The 14,011-nt window shown below is 37.6% G+C and overlaps 1 protein-coding gene across 2 annotated transcripts; it reads right to left on the bottom strand.

Annotated features, from left to right (window-relative positions):
• Positions 1-916: 916 nt before the first annotated feature.
• On the bottom strand, positions 917-12,286 carry LOC134755356 (putative transporter svop-1). Of its 2 annotated transcripts, none has more exons than XM_063691892.1 (11): positions 12,163-12,286; positions 9,449-9,610; positions 8,193-8,355; positions 7,464-7,585; positions 6,571-6,815; positions 5,986-6,140; positions 5,438-5,591; positions 5,108-5,242; positions 4,699-4,844; positions 3,478-3,605; positions 917-1,992 (listed from the first exon to the last, which is right to left on the bottom strand). In XM_063691892.1, the coding sequence occupies exons 1-11, from the start codon at positions 12,212-12,214 to the stop codon at positions 1,913-1,915; spliced, it is 1,542 nt and encodes a 513-aa protein (XP_063547962.1). In that variant the 5' UTR covers positions 12,215-12,286; the 3' UTR covers positions 917-1,912. The 2 variants fall into 2 exon arrangements, with proteins under 2 accessions (XP_063547962.1, XP_063547963.1); XM_063691893.1 differs by having other exon boundaries at positions 918-1,992; positions 5,447-5,591.
• Between the last annotated feature and the right edge of the window lie 1,725 nt (positions 12,287-14,011).

The following is a 14,011-nucleotide window of genomic DNA, read 5'->3' as shown; positions in this document are numbered from 1 at the left end:
TTCTGTACAGAAAAGTCTGCCGATTTTTGCGGGGGAGGGGAATAGCCATGTCAGATCGTCAGTCCATAGTTCCATACATTGTGTATGACCATTGGCCGACTATTTTCGACAGGGGGGAACGCCTGTTAATGGCTTTTTCGTTTTTAGCTTTATGAGGATACCAAAGTGAGATAAAATTACTGAGTATTAAGGTTTGTTTTTGAATATGCCTGATTGATAGACTTGTTAAAATAAGATGAATTTAATTGATACTTATTGGGAAATCATCGAAGGTGCTGTGCAAAGCTGTGTCCAGTATGATAAGTTTAATTTTATTTAAACCTTTCAGATATTTACTGCCAGAAAAACTGGGAGAATATGAACAATTTGTGACAGAAATAAAAAAATAAAAAATTGTAATAATAAATAATAAATTCATTTTTCTGAGAAGGACAAGTCCAGTCCAGTCCAGTAAGAATGTTGATTAGAAGATCATTGTCCCGATAGTCGTTTCAGCGAACGCTCTAATAGCGAAGAGTCTCGACCAACACCTTGAGACTCTCGCTAGTTGGTTGGATCAAGGGTCAGATGCAGAAGGCGGTGATCTTGGACACGGCGCGGATAGTCCGCCGGTTCCTCTCTCTGCGGCCCTGACCACCGGCAGCTTGGGCCTTGGCCCGCTGCCTGCGGCACCCTAGGTTAGGTTTTTTATCATGTGTTTATATTGTTTTGTAAGTGTTTTTATATTTTACTTTTATATGCATATTGTAAAAGTCTTAACCTAAGTAGGAAAATAAATAAAGGAAATAATAAATTCTTTTAAATTAATTTTATTAAATTATGCAAATATCATTAATTAATGCTAGAAAAACGTCCCTAACGTTAGGTACTGTACGTTTTCACATCATAAATTTAACTTTTAACAATCGAAATCAGAAAGAAATGAAAACGTAGTCAAAATTACCACAGGTATAGTCTGTCAAACAACATTGTCAGTAAAAAAGGCGCGAAATCCAAATGTTCTACGGGACGATAACATTCGCGCCATTTTTTTTTTAAATTTGCCGCTTTTTCCTACTGACGGAAATGGCTTGACAGACTATACCTACTAATTGCAGTCTTATGGAACAATTTTGCTGACAACATAATCGTTTTATTAACAATGACAAATCAAGTTACGAAATTTGTCTCTCAAAAGCAACTAAGTCTGATAAGAATAAGGTTAATACGTGTGTATGACAGCCTAATTCCAATGGTTGACACTAGATGGCACATTTTTCGCCTCTATTACTTGGAAATTGGAATCAGGGATCGAATACCGGTATATTTTTTATACAAATTAACCGGTATCCAATTTCGGTATCTCGGTTGTTTATGTCAGGTAGCATTTAGACGTCATTATGACGTCCGTTACGTCATTATGACGTATAAATGACGTCATTTGTACGTCACTGACGTCACTTTGCTACCTAGGTATAATGAAGAATGCTAAATGCTACGTGATATTTTGATTTTAAGTTATACCGGTAACCATCCATGCTTGGAATTAAGAGTGAAGGTTTCAACCATTGGAACAGTGACCATCGGTTCTCTGCCTTTTCGCCGAAAATTGTATTGCCGAATATCACTTAACAACCAACTTTTCGCAGAAGTCTCATTTGGCCGAATTTCATTTCCCAACTTTACATAATTCAACCTAGTACGTCATCGGCCAAATGAAACTTCTCCGAAAAGTTGGTTGGCAAGTGAAATTCGGCAATACAATTTTCGGCGAAAAGGCAGGATCCCGTGACCATCACTAGGACATTTTGATTTATCTTAGACCCCCAGAGAACGTTCACTCAAAGGTCTTTTAAAATATTTGACTATCTGCACTCTTGCAACATAATTAACATGAATATATAGGTAGTTTATATATATAATATCAGTCCTTTCAAGTTTCAGGAGCCTTATTTTCTCCAGGCTTTTCTTTTGGATCATCGGCTGGCAGCAGAAATCCCAATATACCGCCCGCTGAAAAAATAAAATATTAAATTAGGTATTTGACTCAAACGACATCATTTGAGCCGTTTGTAGATAACATGGCACCCGTGATATAGTACCCTCGGAAAAGGCATTAAAATAACATGTCATAACATAGTTGTAGAAATTCTATAGATAGCTAATATGGTACAGTTACGAACTTTAATTGTTGAGCCATTCAGGGTTCAAGCTAATTTGGTAGTCAATACGTGCGAATACGTACAATGAATAGTAACGGTATGAAATAGGGCATTTTCTATGAAAAGGGACCTTATTGTCGATGGCGCTTATGCCGCACAGCGTCGCGCGGCATTGTATTTATATCGGAGCATCGTTTATAATGGCGTAAGCGCCATCGACAATAAGGTCCTTTTCTATAGAAAATACTACAAATGTCCAATGTAAAGTTAACCCTAAATGGCTCGATAAATATAGTTCAACCCTGTACATGTATTAACTATTATTACATTTTTTTTTGTATACACTTGACGATTTTTTTTGAATTTCTGCTATTTTCAAGGAAAAATAACATGTAGTTTTCAATCAGAAATAAATATTATCTATCAACAAATCAAACAATAATTTTATTGCAAGAACATAGTTAATTTACATAAGGTGATGACATTAAAAAAACCGGCCAAGTGCGAGTCGGACTCGCGCACGAAGGGTTCCGTACCATTACGCAAAAAACGGCAAAAAAATCACCCCCCTTAAATATTCATTTTATTCTGTTTTTAGTATTTGTTGTTATAGCGGCAACAGAAATACACCATCTGTGAAAATTTCAACTGTCTAGCTATCACGGTTCATGAGATACAGCCTGGTGACAGACGGACAGACGGACAGACAGACGGACAGCGGAGTCTTAGTAATAGGGTCCCGTTTTTACCGTTTGGGTACGGAACCCTAAAAAAGCGTGTCTTTTGTTCTTTATTGTTATAAGTAATATATGTGTTATGTTGTATCTATCTATCTATTAACTAATCTAATAACTAACTCTTGACTGATGAGATATAATCTATAATCCTACTTATTATTTACGTAAATAATTTTGTTGTCATTATCGTGAGGAAACCGGACTAATCCTAACAAAGGCCTAGTTTCCCCCTCTGGGTTGGAAGGTCAGATGGCAATCGCTTTCGTAAAAACTAGTGCCTACGTCAATTCTTAGGATTAGTTGTCTCCCATGAGCAGTGGCAAATTTCCGGGATAACGCGAGGAAGATGAAGATGATGATACCACACCTTACAATAATATGGGGCATTTTCTATGAAAAGGGACCTTATTGTCGATGGCGCATACCCCGCGCAGCGTCGCGCGGCATTGTATTTATATCAGAGCATCGTTTATAATGGCGTAAGCGCCATCGACAATAAGGTCCCTTTTTATAGAAAATACCACATATGTTTGCCTTTACATTTAAGTACTAGACATATAAGTATAACATACTCGTTTATAGGTTGTATAAATATTTACCGACAGTCAATCCCCCGAACATATAAAAGGAGAGTTCGCAGTCGCTGATCAACAACTGCTTGAGTATGTTGACGCCGAAGAAAGCGCAGGTTCGCCCCACCATCAGTGTTAAACACACGGCCATTGCTCTGAAATTCATATTACATATAATTTATTTGAAGTGTGAGTGGTGTGAGATTACAAGATAGAATTAGGAACAGTGTGATAAGGGAAAAGTGTGGACTGAACGAAGATGTAGTGACAAAAATTGAGAAAGGTATGTTGAAATGGTTTGGACACGTGGAAAGAATGAGTGAAAGAAGGCTAACAAAGAGAGTGTATAAGGGAGATGTAGAAACAGGAGTTGAAAGGGGCAGACCTCGGCGGACTTTCTCTGATCAGATCGGGGAAATCCTGAAGAAAGGCCAGGTCAAGAGCACCCTAATAAACCGGCGAGCGTGTATGAGGAATGTTATGAAAGTGAAGGAAGCGAAAGAGGTATGCCAGGATCGTAGCAAGTGGAAATCCGTAATCTATGCCTACCCCTCCAGAAAATAGGCGTGATTATATGTATGTATGTATGTTATTTGAATTTTAATACCTACAACAAAGTAACAATCCACCTGAGTAGGTCTGATCATATCTTACGAAAGCTACTCTTACACATGTGAACATACTAGGAAAAGGAATACCTACAGTCTGATTCCTTGCCTTGGCTTAGAAATTAAACATTAAACCAACTCAGTAGGTGATAATAATCGATAACTTTCGTAAGCAACAGTCTGTAAGAATAGAATGCTCTTAAAAACCTACGTATCTTAGTTTTGATCTTAAACTACAGCCCATATATTAGTAAACAATAGTAAATTAAATAAGTGTACGGTCTTCATACCGCACATTGCCATCTCATCGAAATTACTTACAATTGCGTAAAACAATAAAATACGAGTAAGTACTTGTTCATCATTAGAACCTATCACGCGTGTCCTTATTAGCATTATCATTCATAATGTCGCGCTTTTATAGTTAAAGTATTTTAGTAGCAATAAAGTGTTTATTTTCTGCAATATTGTGAGTTATCATTATGCTAAGCAACCAACAGAATATGGTGTATGTAATACTAGCAGCCCATACAGTAAATAAAACAATGCTGCATAAAATGCTGGCATTTAAATAAGGAAGAAAAATTGTACCTACAAAAATCGAACAAAAAAACAATGAAATTAATGGCTTTATACAAACTTGAGATATGTTGGGAAGATGTTGACGCTGAAAGTAGTGAGGACTGCGAAATTAAGGCAATTGCCGATGAAAGCCATGAAAATGACGGCTGTAACGACCCAGGTGCTGCTGAAGTTAATGCATATGCCTGCTGTTCCCGTGATTATCTGTAAATTAAAAAAGTACATTCAAAAGTGATTTATATGAATAAAATATATAAAGAAGAAATAAATGAAGAAAAAACAAACAAATTGTAATATCAATTTGACATAATGGGCATTATAACGATTGGAATTATCGTGATAATCATAAATATTTAGATAATAAAGCTAAATTAATTAAAGACATTTACAATCAAATGATTCATGTAAATTATTCTGGAGACCTAGTATTTAATTATAATGAAGTTGTTAAATATATTGATACTCACTTGGACAATTATAAGCATTCGCTTTCTCCCGATCACGTTGATCAGTCCACTCATGACTAAATTCATCATCCCGAGAACACATCCATTGATGAGGACGATAATCATAGCAAATTGATTTAGGGAACAGTCTTTCGCCTGCAAATTATTAACTTATGTAACTACGTAAGTAAAATTTAATAAATCATTAATGTTATTTTGTCTTTCTCATATTTTTGTCTGGTAAACTTTAAAGGAATAAGACTGGTTAAAATAATTAATGGAAACAAAACGAAATAAAGTCAAATGGTTTCCAATGTAACCCAAAATTACAGTCTCTATTACTTAAACAACATTACATACCGCTTCGATAACATCTAAGGTTTGATTTTGAGAAACTACCGCTGATCGAAGCATTTGGCAGATGGTGAGATCAGTTTCCCCTTTATCAATTGATTTCATGAAGCCGTCAGCAATAAAGGGCAACCACACGATGTAAGGGTGTATGCTGCAAAATTAAAACAGGATAGCGGATAGTGACAACTTGAGAAAAACCAACAATAAGAGAGAATTCGCTCAAATAAAAGAAGTAAAGATGATATAACCGATACGAACCGAAAACTAAACAATTAGAAGCTAACCCATTATTAGCGTCCACGTCGACTTTTGGGAACGTCTAATTTTTCAAATGTTGTCGGGTCGGGTAGAGTAACAGTAGAAATTCTAATCAAACGCTTTCGTTAAGTAAACCAAAGTAGGTACATACACCCAATGTGCGAGGTAACAATTTGATACTTAAATTTAAAGTGAAAAAAAAGGAAATAAAAGTCAAAATGATTAGGCTGGTTGAAAAAGCAAGAAACTAGCAATTAAGTCAAGTTCATAACCAACAAACGTCTTACCAGAAATAGATCAATGCAAACATGATGGAGAGCAGAAACGTATTTCGCGCCAATGGTGGTTTTACTAGAGGCAATGTCTGTGCTTTTATTGATGCCCAAAGTGACTTGTATTGTGATTCAGAAGTGACATCCTCGTTCAAAATGATCGATTTCACCTAAAACGGAAACACATATGAAAATGTAATTCTTGCAAAAATGCCATGATCTTTTAACAAAGTTCGGTATTTAGGTCCCGAATGCCACTACTACAATGCTACTGAGCATAAAAAGAGATTATAGTACAAACGGTCAAAAGGACACGTGCAAAGCTTAGAAATAAATGAAAAGTGGAAAAAATCACTGTCTCGGGCGAAACTCGAACATCGCTCTGGCAAGTTGGCAACTGAGCTACCGAGACTGCACTAACAAGTGTAATGCTAAAACGATAGATATCGCTAGGCGCCTCCCTAAGGCGCTTTGAGTGATATGGTGGAAAAATTCGCTGTCATTGATATCATCGAGTGGTCATTGATGAACAACAGCATCCTTCTTGAATATATAAATAAAATTGTCAATATGAATGCCGTTTTTTTTTTCTTTACTGACCTGAAAGTCCTCCAGGTCTCTCCCAGTATTTAAGACATACATGCTCTTGATGACATTCAAAGCTTCTTCCTCTAAGCCCTTAGTCAGCAGGTACTTGGGGCTCTCATCAATACAAACGGCAACTGCTGCAGCTATAGCGCATGGCAAGCTGTAGATGATGTTCAAGAGCCTCCAGGAGTTGAAGTAGATACCAAGGTATGGCACGTAGTAAGAGAATGTGAGAGAAAGAACCGGGATGGTCAACACTGGAAAAATGCGATATTCTTTTGATATTTAATGTCATGTCGTCGTCGTCGTCTTCCTCGCGTTGTCCCGGCATTTTGCCACGGCTCAAGGGAGCCGGGGTCCGCTTGGCAACTAATTCCAGGAATTAACGTGGGCACTAGTTTTGCGAAAACGACTGCCATCTGACCTTCCAACCCAGACGGCAAGGGGGGCCTTTTTTGGGATTAGTCCGGTTTCCTCACGAATGTTCTCCTTCACTGAAAAGCGACTGGTAAATATCAAATGTTATTTCGTACATAACTTACATAAGTTTCGAAAAACTCATAAATACGAGCCGGGGTTTGAACCCGCGACCTCCGGATTGCAAGTCGCACGCCCTTACCGCTAGGCCACCAGCGCTTTTTTTAATGTCAATGTTTTTTATTCAATGTCATGTAATAACGATAACTTTTTTTTCTAATGTGCAAATTGCCTGCCATGGCAAAGATTACCTGGCTTGAAAATCAGTGATTTACTACCAAACAACTACTTAATTAATTCTATCCTGTTCTGTTATCCGTGGGTAATTATGCCTGTATCTGTTCAGTCAGGATTTTCAAGACAGGTAATGTATGCATGGTAGGCAGTAGGCAATGTTGACGATGTTTACGGTTTAAAATTCAACTCACCGGCCATGAATCCAGTGCAAATGAGATACATACTGCTCTCCATTAAGATCACCATGTTACGTTTGGTACGAGGAGTAGTCTCTCCTAGTAGCGTGAAGGCGAGCGCAAATGTTCCTGAAACTCTGAAATACATAGCCATTGAAATATATAATGGAAAAGTACACTATACGTATGTATTAAGAACACTAATTTCTATGGAGGGTGGCTATACCTAGGGTTTAAGGTTAAAATTATTTGGAACTAATAGTAGAATCGAATATCTATAAGTCTTAAAAAACTTCCTTAGAAAATGCCTTTCATTTATTCTTAGAGATATCAACAGAAAATTCCTGAAATCGGCGGTTTAATTGAAATTTGACAGAATCACCATTTTCTTTTTACAATAATTAGTGTCTTAGATTTTCTTCATTTGTTGAAGATATCGGGTAAAATATATTTTGGCTTAAAGCGGTCCTCGCTTACAGGGCCGTCTTAAACTATGCTTGAGCCCTTAAGCACTCAAGAATTTGGGGCCCTTTTAGAAAGTAAAGAAAGCGAATTAAACTAACACCCGACCCGAACAGACTCGGTTGCTCACTGTAACTGTCTGTCCTGTCCCCTGTACTCTGTCCTTCGGGGCCCCCTGAGGAAGGAGGCCCTGGGCACGGGCCCCGCGTGTGCTCTTTTGGTAAAGACGGTACTGCTCGCTTACTATATTCTAGAAATAAAAATCCAGTTTAAGCAACTCACGAAGTGCATGACAGAAACTTAAGAACGCAGAAGACAATCCAGTGAGGCGAGAAACCAGCAAGCGCACCACTAACGAACCCGAGCACAAGTGATAGTTGAAGAATTTTTCGACGCCCGCGCATGTCTGCTAAGTAGCCCCAAATATGTGACGTGGCCAGGATACCTGGAAAGGATTGTTAGAATTAATTTTTCCAGCATTTTTCGTTTCTTGAATCCATTTCAAAACCAACGGTCCCAATGATCAACGGATTCTGGAAGTGCGGTGTTTAATCAAAAGTTTTCTGCGATTTTAACAAGGTATTTGGTCGCAGCTGTTTGAGATACCTCGCTCTGTGTTTGTCGGTCACCACTGAAGAACATTTCTGCCCATCGTCTATTAAAATCTAAGGGCTGAAGGCTGAACACTTACCTAATATTATAGGGGTAGCAGCTTTCGGTACGTGTGTCGTAATATGTCGCTCGCCAGCGTAAGTAGGTACCTAGCAACTGACAGACAAGTCAATGCTATCAAAGTCCAGGTAGGCCAATCAAATTAGATTTTTTCGAAGAATAACTTAATTTCCTCAGCTTGCTGCTGAGAGAATTCAGCTTGCTCAAAATCATTTAAATACCTCCGTTTGGTCCTGAATGTGTGAAGTTTGCGCAATCCCAGGTGTGCGAAAATTTTTGCTCTTTTTCAGTTTTTTGCTTGTAGCTAAAAAACGGTACGTTCGACGGAAAATTTGCTCGAATCATGATGAAAATTGATATCTGCATATCCGAAAGGTACCTTAAATGAATTCGTTATCAAAATTGTAATAAATGTTCACCAATTTCAAACTTTTTATTTTTGGTTTGATCATGTTAAAATCCGAAAAGGCCTTTTGACCAGTGTTTGATCCACCAAACCTTGCTGGGAGTGCCATTGCATGATGGTGGGTTACTTCTACATCGAGTGGTTTGGCAATCCAAGGAACAATGTATCTCCTCAGGCTCCCAAAAATTTTCACGCCTCCTGGGTTTGCGCAAACTCAGATTAAACGGATTTAGGCCTGATTTTCTTCTACGCTGGACGTCAGCGTCACTGTGCGGGGGCCCATAGAGCTACGCTCAACCGACGTCAGCGACCGATGTCAGCGTAGGAAGAAATCAAGCCTTAGGACCAAAAATGGAGGTATTAAAACGATTTCCAGCTTGGGAATTAATTCCTCAAAACGCTTTTTTGGATCTAATTTGATTGGCCACATGCTCATATGGGTCATTGTAATGAATGTTACCTATAATGGGCACTGCAGCCATGAGCCCCTGTTGCAGAGTAGTGGTTTCGAGCTCACAAGCACTAGCTGGTACCAAGTAGCTGACCGAGAGGCTCTCGAAGGCCATAGCTACGATCATGATGCCGCATACTATGCCCATTAGCAAGTTGTATTTGCCGAAACCTGAAAAGAAATAAAATGAAGGAGTTTCAATTTACTGTCCGCGCTCTAATTCCGTGCACGGCTAAGGAATGTTAGGAATGTTGGGTTGGGCGTCATGACCGAGTGGTGTCATTTTGTACGTACGGGCGCGGCGCACACCCTCCCACTTCCTCGACCTCCGAATGCACGGAATTGGCGCGCGGTTTACCCGACTACGAAAAGGGTAGGTGGTGTAGGTACGTTGTTATGTTCGTCATGTATTACACCATATAGTGTCATAACTACTTAGCCGGTTTTGGTAAATGACGCATCACATCACTAGATTCATTTTTAATGACGCTGATAATACTTATACAGTTGTGTGCAATATAATAGTACCTAGTCAATAAAAAAATTAAAATTAGAGGAAAACTATAACTTTAGATCAATTATATATTAGACAAATGTTTGATATACAGTGAAACCTGGATATTTGTAATCTCAATCTTGTTCATCTTGTTGTCAGTGTTGTTGTTGTGTTGTTGTTGTTGGTCAATGGACCGGCCAATTTGTATCAATTAGCTACATGCATGTTTTTTTAATTTTATTTTTGTAATCATAATTTATATCGTTTGAACACCGGAAAAAATAAACATACTTCTGTAAACCTTCACATTGTTTTATTAAAAAATATTTAAAATGTTGAAAAATTTTGAACGGTTGAAACGCTCATAATTTTTGGCGCGAATTCGACAGATGGTGATGTCACACGTTGGACTGACGTTTGCTACTATAATGACACTTAAAATGTGAACTAATCTATCAAGCTTTAGCTCCTTTTAAAAGTTTTTACCTGTTTGTTTACCCAAACTTTCCTGTAATGTTCCTTTAAAAAAAAAAAAAAACCTGATCCTGGCAGTTGGCTCATTACTTTCTATAGTTTCTATTGGTTTTTCTGGCCGTCCATTTTTTCTATTTTTATTCCTATAGTAGTTTAGATTCTTCAACCGATCAAGCATCTACACGGACTGGATCAAGTTCTGATACTGAAATTCTGCTCCCACAACCTTGATGCTGGCAAAATTGTCCCAATGGACAGATGCCATAAGAACCAAAAACTGAACTGTCAAAAGCGTGACGTCATCAGACGTTTCGTGCGTTTCGCGGGCAATTTTTTGTACTTTTTATTTATTATTTTATAAGCAATTAAATGATAATTTAATAACGGAAATGCATTTGTGGTGGGAATTTGAGGAAAATAAATAAATAGGTGAATTTCATAAATCGTATTTTTATATAAAATAGTAGAAATAAAAATATGTAACTTTGCAGTACAAAATATTACTGTAAATATTAAGATAAGTCACTAATATTATCAAGATGCCATTATATTAATTAGTTCTTTCCTTATTGAAAAAAAAACCTAGATATAAAAATATGTTTTCATTTTAAAAGTAAAACAGTTTGTTTTTCATTAGAAAATGTGTTATTTTTTGTAAAAATAATGATATATTTTTAAATAATCTGTTGTGCTAAAAAAACTGGGCGCATAGGTCCTTACCCGACATAATAATAAATAAATAAAATAAATATTTTTTTATTTTTTTATCACGAACGGACAAAGTGTTGTGTTTACGTTTCGGCATAATTTACGTAAAGTAGCTCGAACGAGTAACAAAAACAAACTAAACTACAATGTCGATAAACACATGACCCTCCATAGGAAAATCATATCACCTAACAAAAACAAAATTAGGTAAATAATTCGTTGCTTAACATGAACAGTGGCACAAAACAAAATAAATGCCATTCGATTTTAAATCTTACCAGTACAAGATAGAATATTAAATGCAACAGCATTTCATATTGAGTTGTGCCACTGTTAAGCGGCGATATCACAACATTTACACATTTCAATTACAGAGGTCAAATAGAGGTATAAATTCAATATACGCGATATAATCCGTTTTCATAGTTTTATTTACAGAGGTCAAGTCAACAAAAATTTTAAAAACAGAATTGCATCCGAAATTCCAATTATACAGGCCTTTTGTCGTCAAGGGACCGGGAACAGCCATTTGATTGCAATTATACAGGTCTCCGATTTATCCAGGTGTCAATTAACCAGGTTTCACTGTATTTTCTAGATGCCGACGATTTATAGATCTAGATAGATAGATTTATAGATCTAGATTTTTAAGATATAATGAAGTACCCTTAAGTAAAATTCGGTCACCTTAAAAAAATCTAACTATTTATATATCATTAAGGGCCACTGGCACCATCCCACTAACCCGAGGTTAAGCGGTTAAACGGTTAACCCAGTGTCAAATTGTACTGGTAACTATGGTAACTTATGATTTAACCGGTTAACCCCGGGTAAGTGGAATGGTGCAAGTGGCGCTAACATTGTTTTTGACTGAGTTTATATGTGGTATTTTCTATAAAAAGGGACCTTATTGTCGATGGCGCTTACACCATTATAAACGATGCTCCGATATAAATACAATGCCGCGCGACGCTGTGCGGCGTAAGCACCATCGACAAAAAGGTCCCTTTTTATAGAAAATGCCCCATATTTATTTATCAGGTACCTGTCATATCCAGGGCATCTTCATAAGGGACTTTATGTAACTTGCCACTCATATTTAATAATTGAATGTTCCTAAAATTTAAAATTTACAATACGTCAAACTCTTTCGGCCGTCCAAATTAAACTAACAGGCAGAATTTATTCTCCATTTTTAATCACTATATATTTTAATGTTATCATTTAACTATCGTGTGCTAAACGTATTTGTCATGTCTTACAGAAAACTTGTACGATCGGGTTCACAATGTAAACATCTTTACAAGCCAACGTTTCATAAACACTTTAGGATTTGCCACACTGGATGCGTTCTGCGGTCAGCGGTCAGGAGCGGTATTCGACATGCGTTAAGTGACGTTTCGTGTTGAACTTCAGTTGAATGGAAGAAATCGTGTGTTGTCAAATAGGTAAATTTGACATTAGCAATCCACAGTTAGGTGACAACGAAACCAAACCGAACCACGCAGAGTTCAGAGCCATTTTAAACCGTATAGTAGTAAGAAAACAAAGTTGATTTTTGTTGCATAATTTTTTCAATGAATGAGTTTTGGTGTACAACCAAATGATACTTTCCACAGTTGATGAACAAATGATTCATTCCACTGTTGAACTGATGTTGAAGCCGAAACTGACAGTTGTGCATCTCGAATAGGGCCCCAGGTCAAACCCGCATTATGTATGAACAACATTGACAGCAACCTTTGAAGTTGAAGTAAGACCTGACCGCTGCCCGCAGAACGCATCCAGTGTGGCAAATCCTTTTATCATAAGTGTGTTAGAGGCGTGTGAATCCATACTACATACATTATAAATGCAAAAGTCTGTCTGTCTTGAAAAGGGGGGGCCGGAAGTTTGTATGGGTAAATCGGTAACCCACCAACGGAGCGGCAGCTGACGTTCACGAGGGTTCATCATGCATAAAGCCGTTAACCACTATACGAGTTTCGCCCGGGAGGCGATTGGTCATGGAAAACTGTTCCTGGCCGCGGTCTATAACCGGCTTAGAGCATCGAGCAAATCTGCGAGCAATCATTTTAGATGATTGATAAAAACTATACTTCGTTTTTTTGCATTAGTTGCGTTTGCGGTAAAATTTTGAATTAAATTATGTGTAATTATAAATTATAACCATGCTACAATTGCTCTTAAGAGAGGTTTAAGGATGACTCACGTTAGACCGGGCCGTGACCGGGCCGGAGCTTCCGGCGCTTCTTTTTCTATAGAAAGCATCACGTGATCACCTGTCATGTCATAGAAAAGTCAGCGCCGGAAGCTCCGGCCCGGTCACGGCCCGGTCTAACGTGAGTCATCCTTTAAGCGTGAAGATGTAACTGACAGCCAGAGAAATAGTTATTTTCGCATTTATTAATTTTATAATATTAGTAGGGATTCTAAGAATGGCATAAACTTCCCCGTAATATATTTCTCACCTTATCTCCCTGGCGTGAGTGTAAATCATTTGAGATAACATAAGTATTTACTTAATATATACAAATCTCGTACTTTATTTACAGTAACTCACCATGACTCGACCATAGTTTTCAAGATCCTTAACGCTTTTAAAATAAGATTCATTTTACAACAATGATCGCAAAATGCTACCGACGTAACTACAAATAATGTAAAGTTTGATATAAAATTATTAAGAGGATACGGGAGCTCAGATTTAAATATTTGGGGCATTTCTATGAAAAGGGACCTTATTGTCGATGGCGCTTATGCCGCACAACGTCGCGCGGCATTGTATTTTTATCGGAGCATCGTTTATAATGGAGTAAGCGCCATCGAGAGGTCCCTTTTTATAGAAAATACCACATTTTAGGTGAATATATCCGTCTCGCTAAAGGAAGCGG

This window comes from Cydia strobilella, chromosome 2 (assembly GCF_947568885.1).
Source record: "Cydia strobilella chromosome 2, ilCydStro3.1, whole genome shotgun sequence".
In the NCBI taxonomy this organism is placed as follows: domain Eukaryota; kingdom Metazoa; phylum Arthropoda; class Insecta; order Lepidoptera; family Tortricidae; genus Cydia; species Cydia strobilella.
Note: the sequence above shows the minus strand (reverse complement) of the source record. Positions and strands in the feature narration are given on the sequence as shown.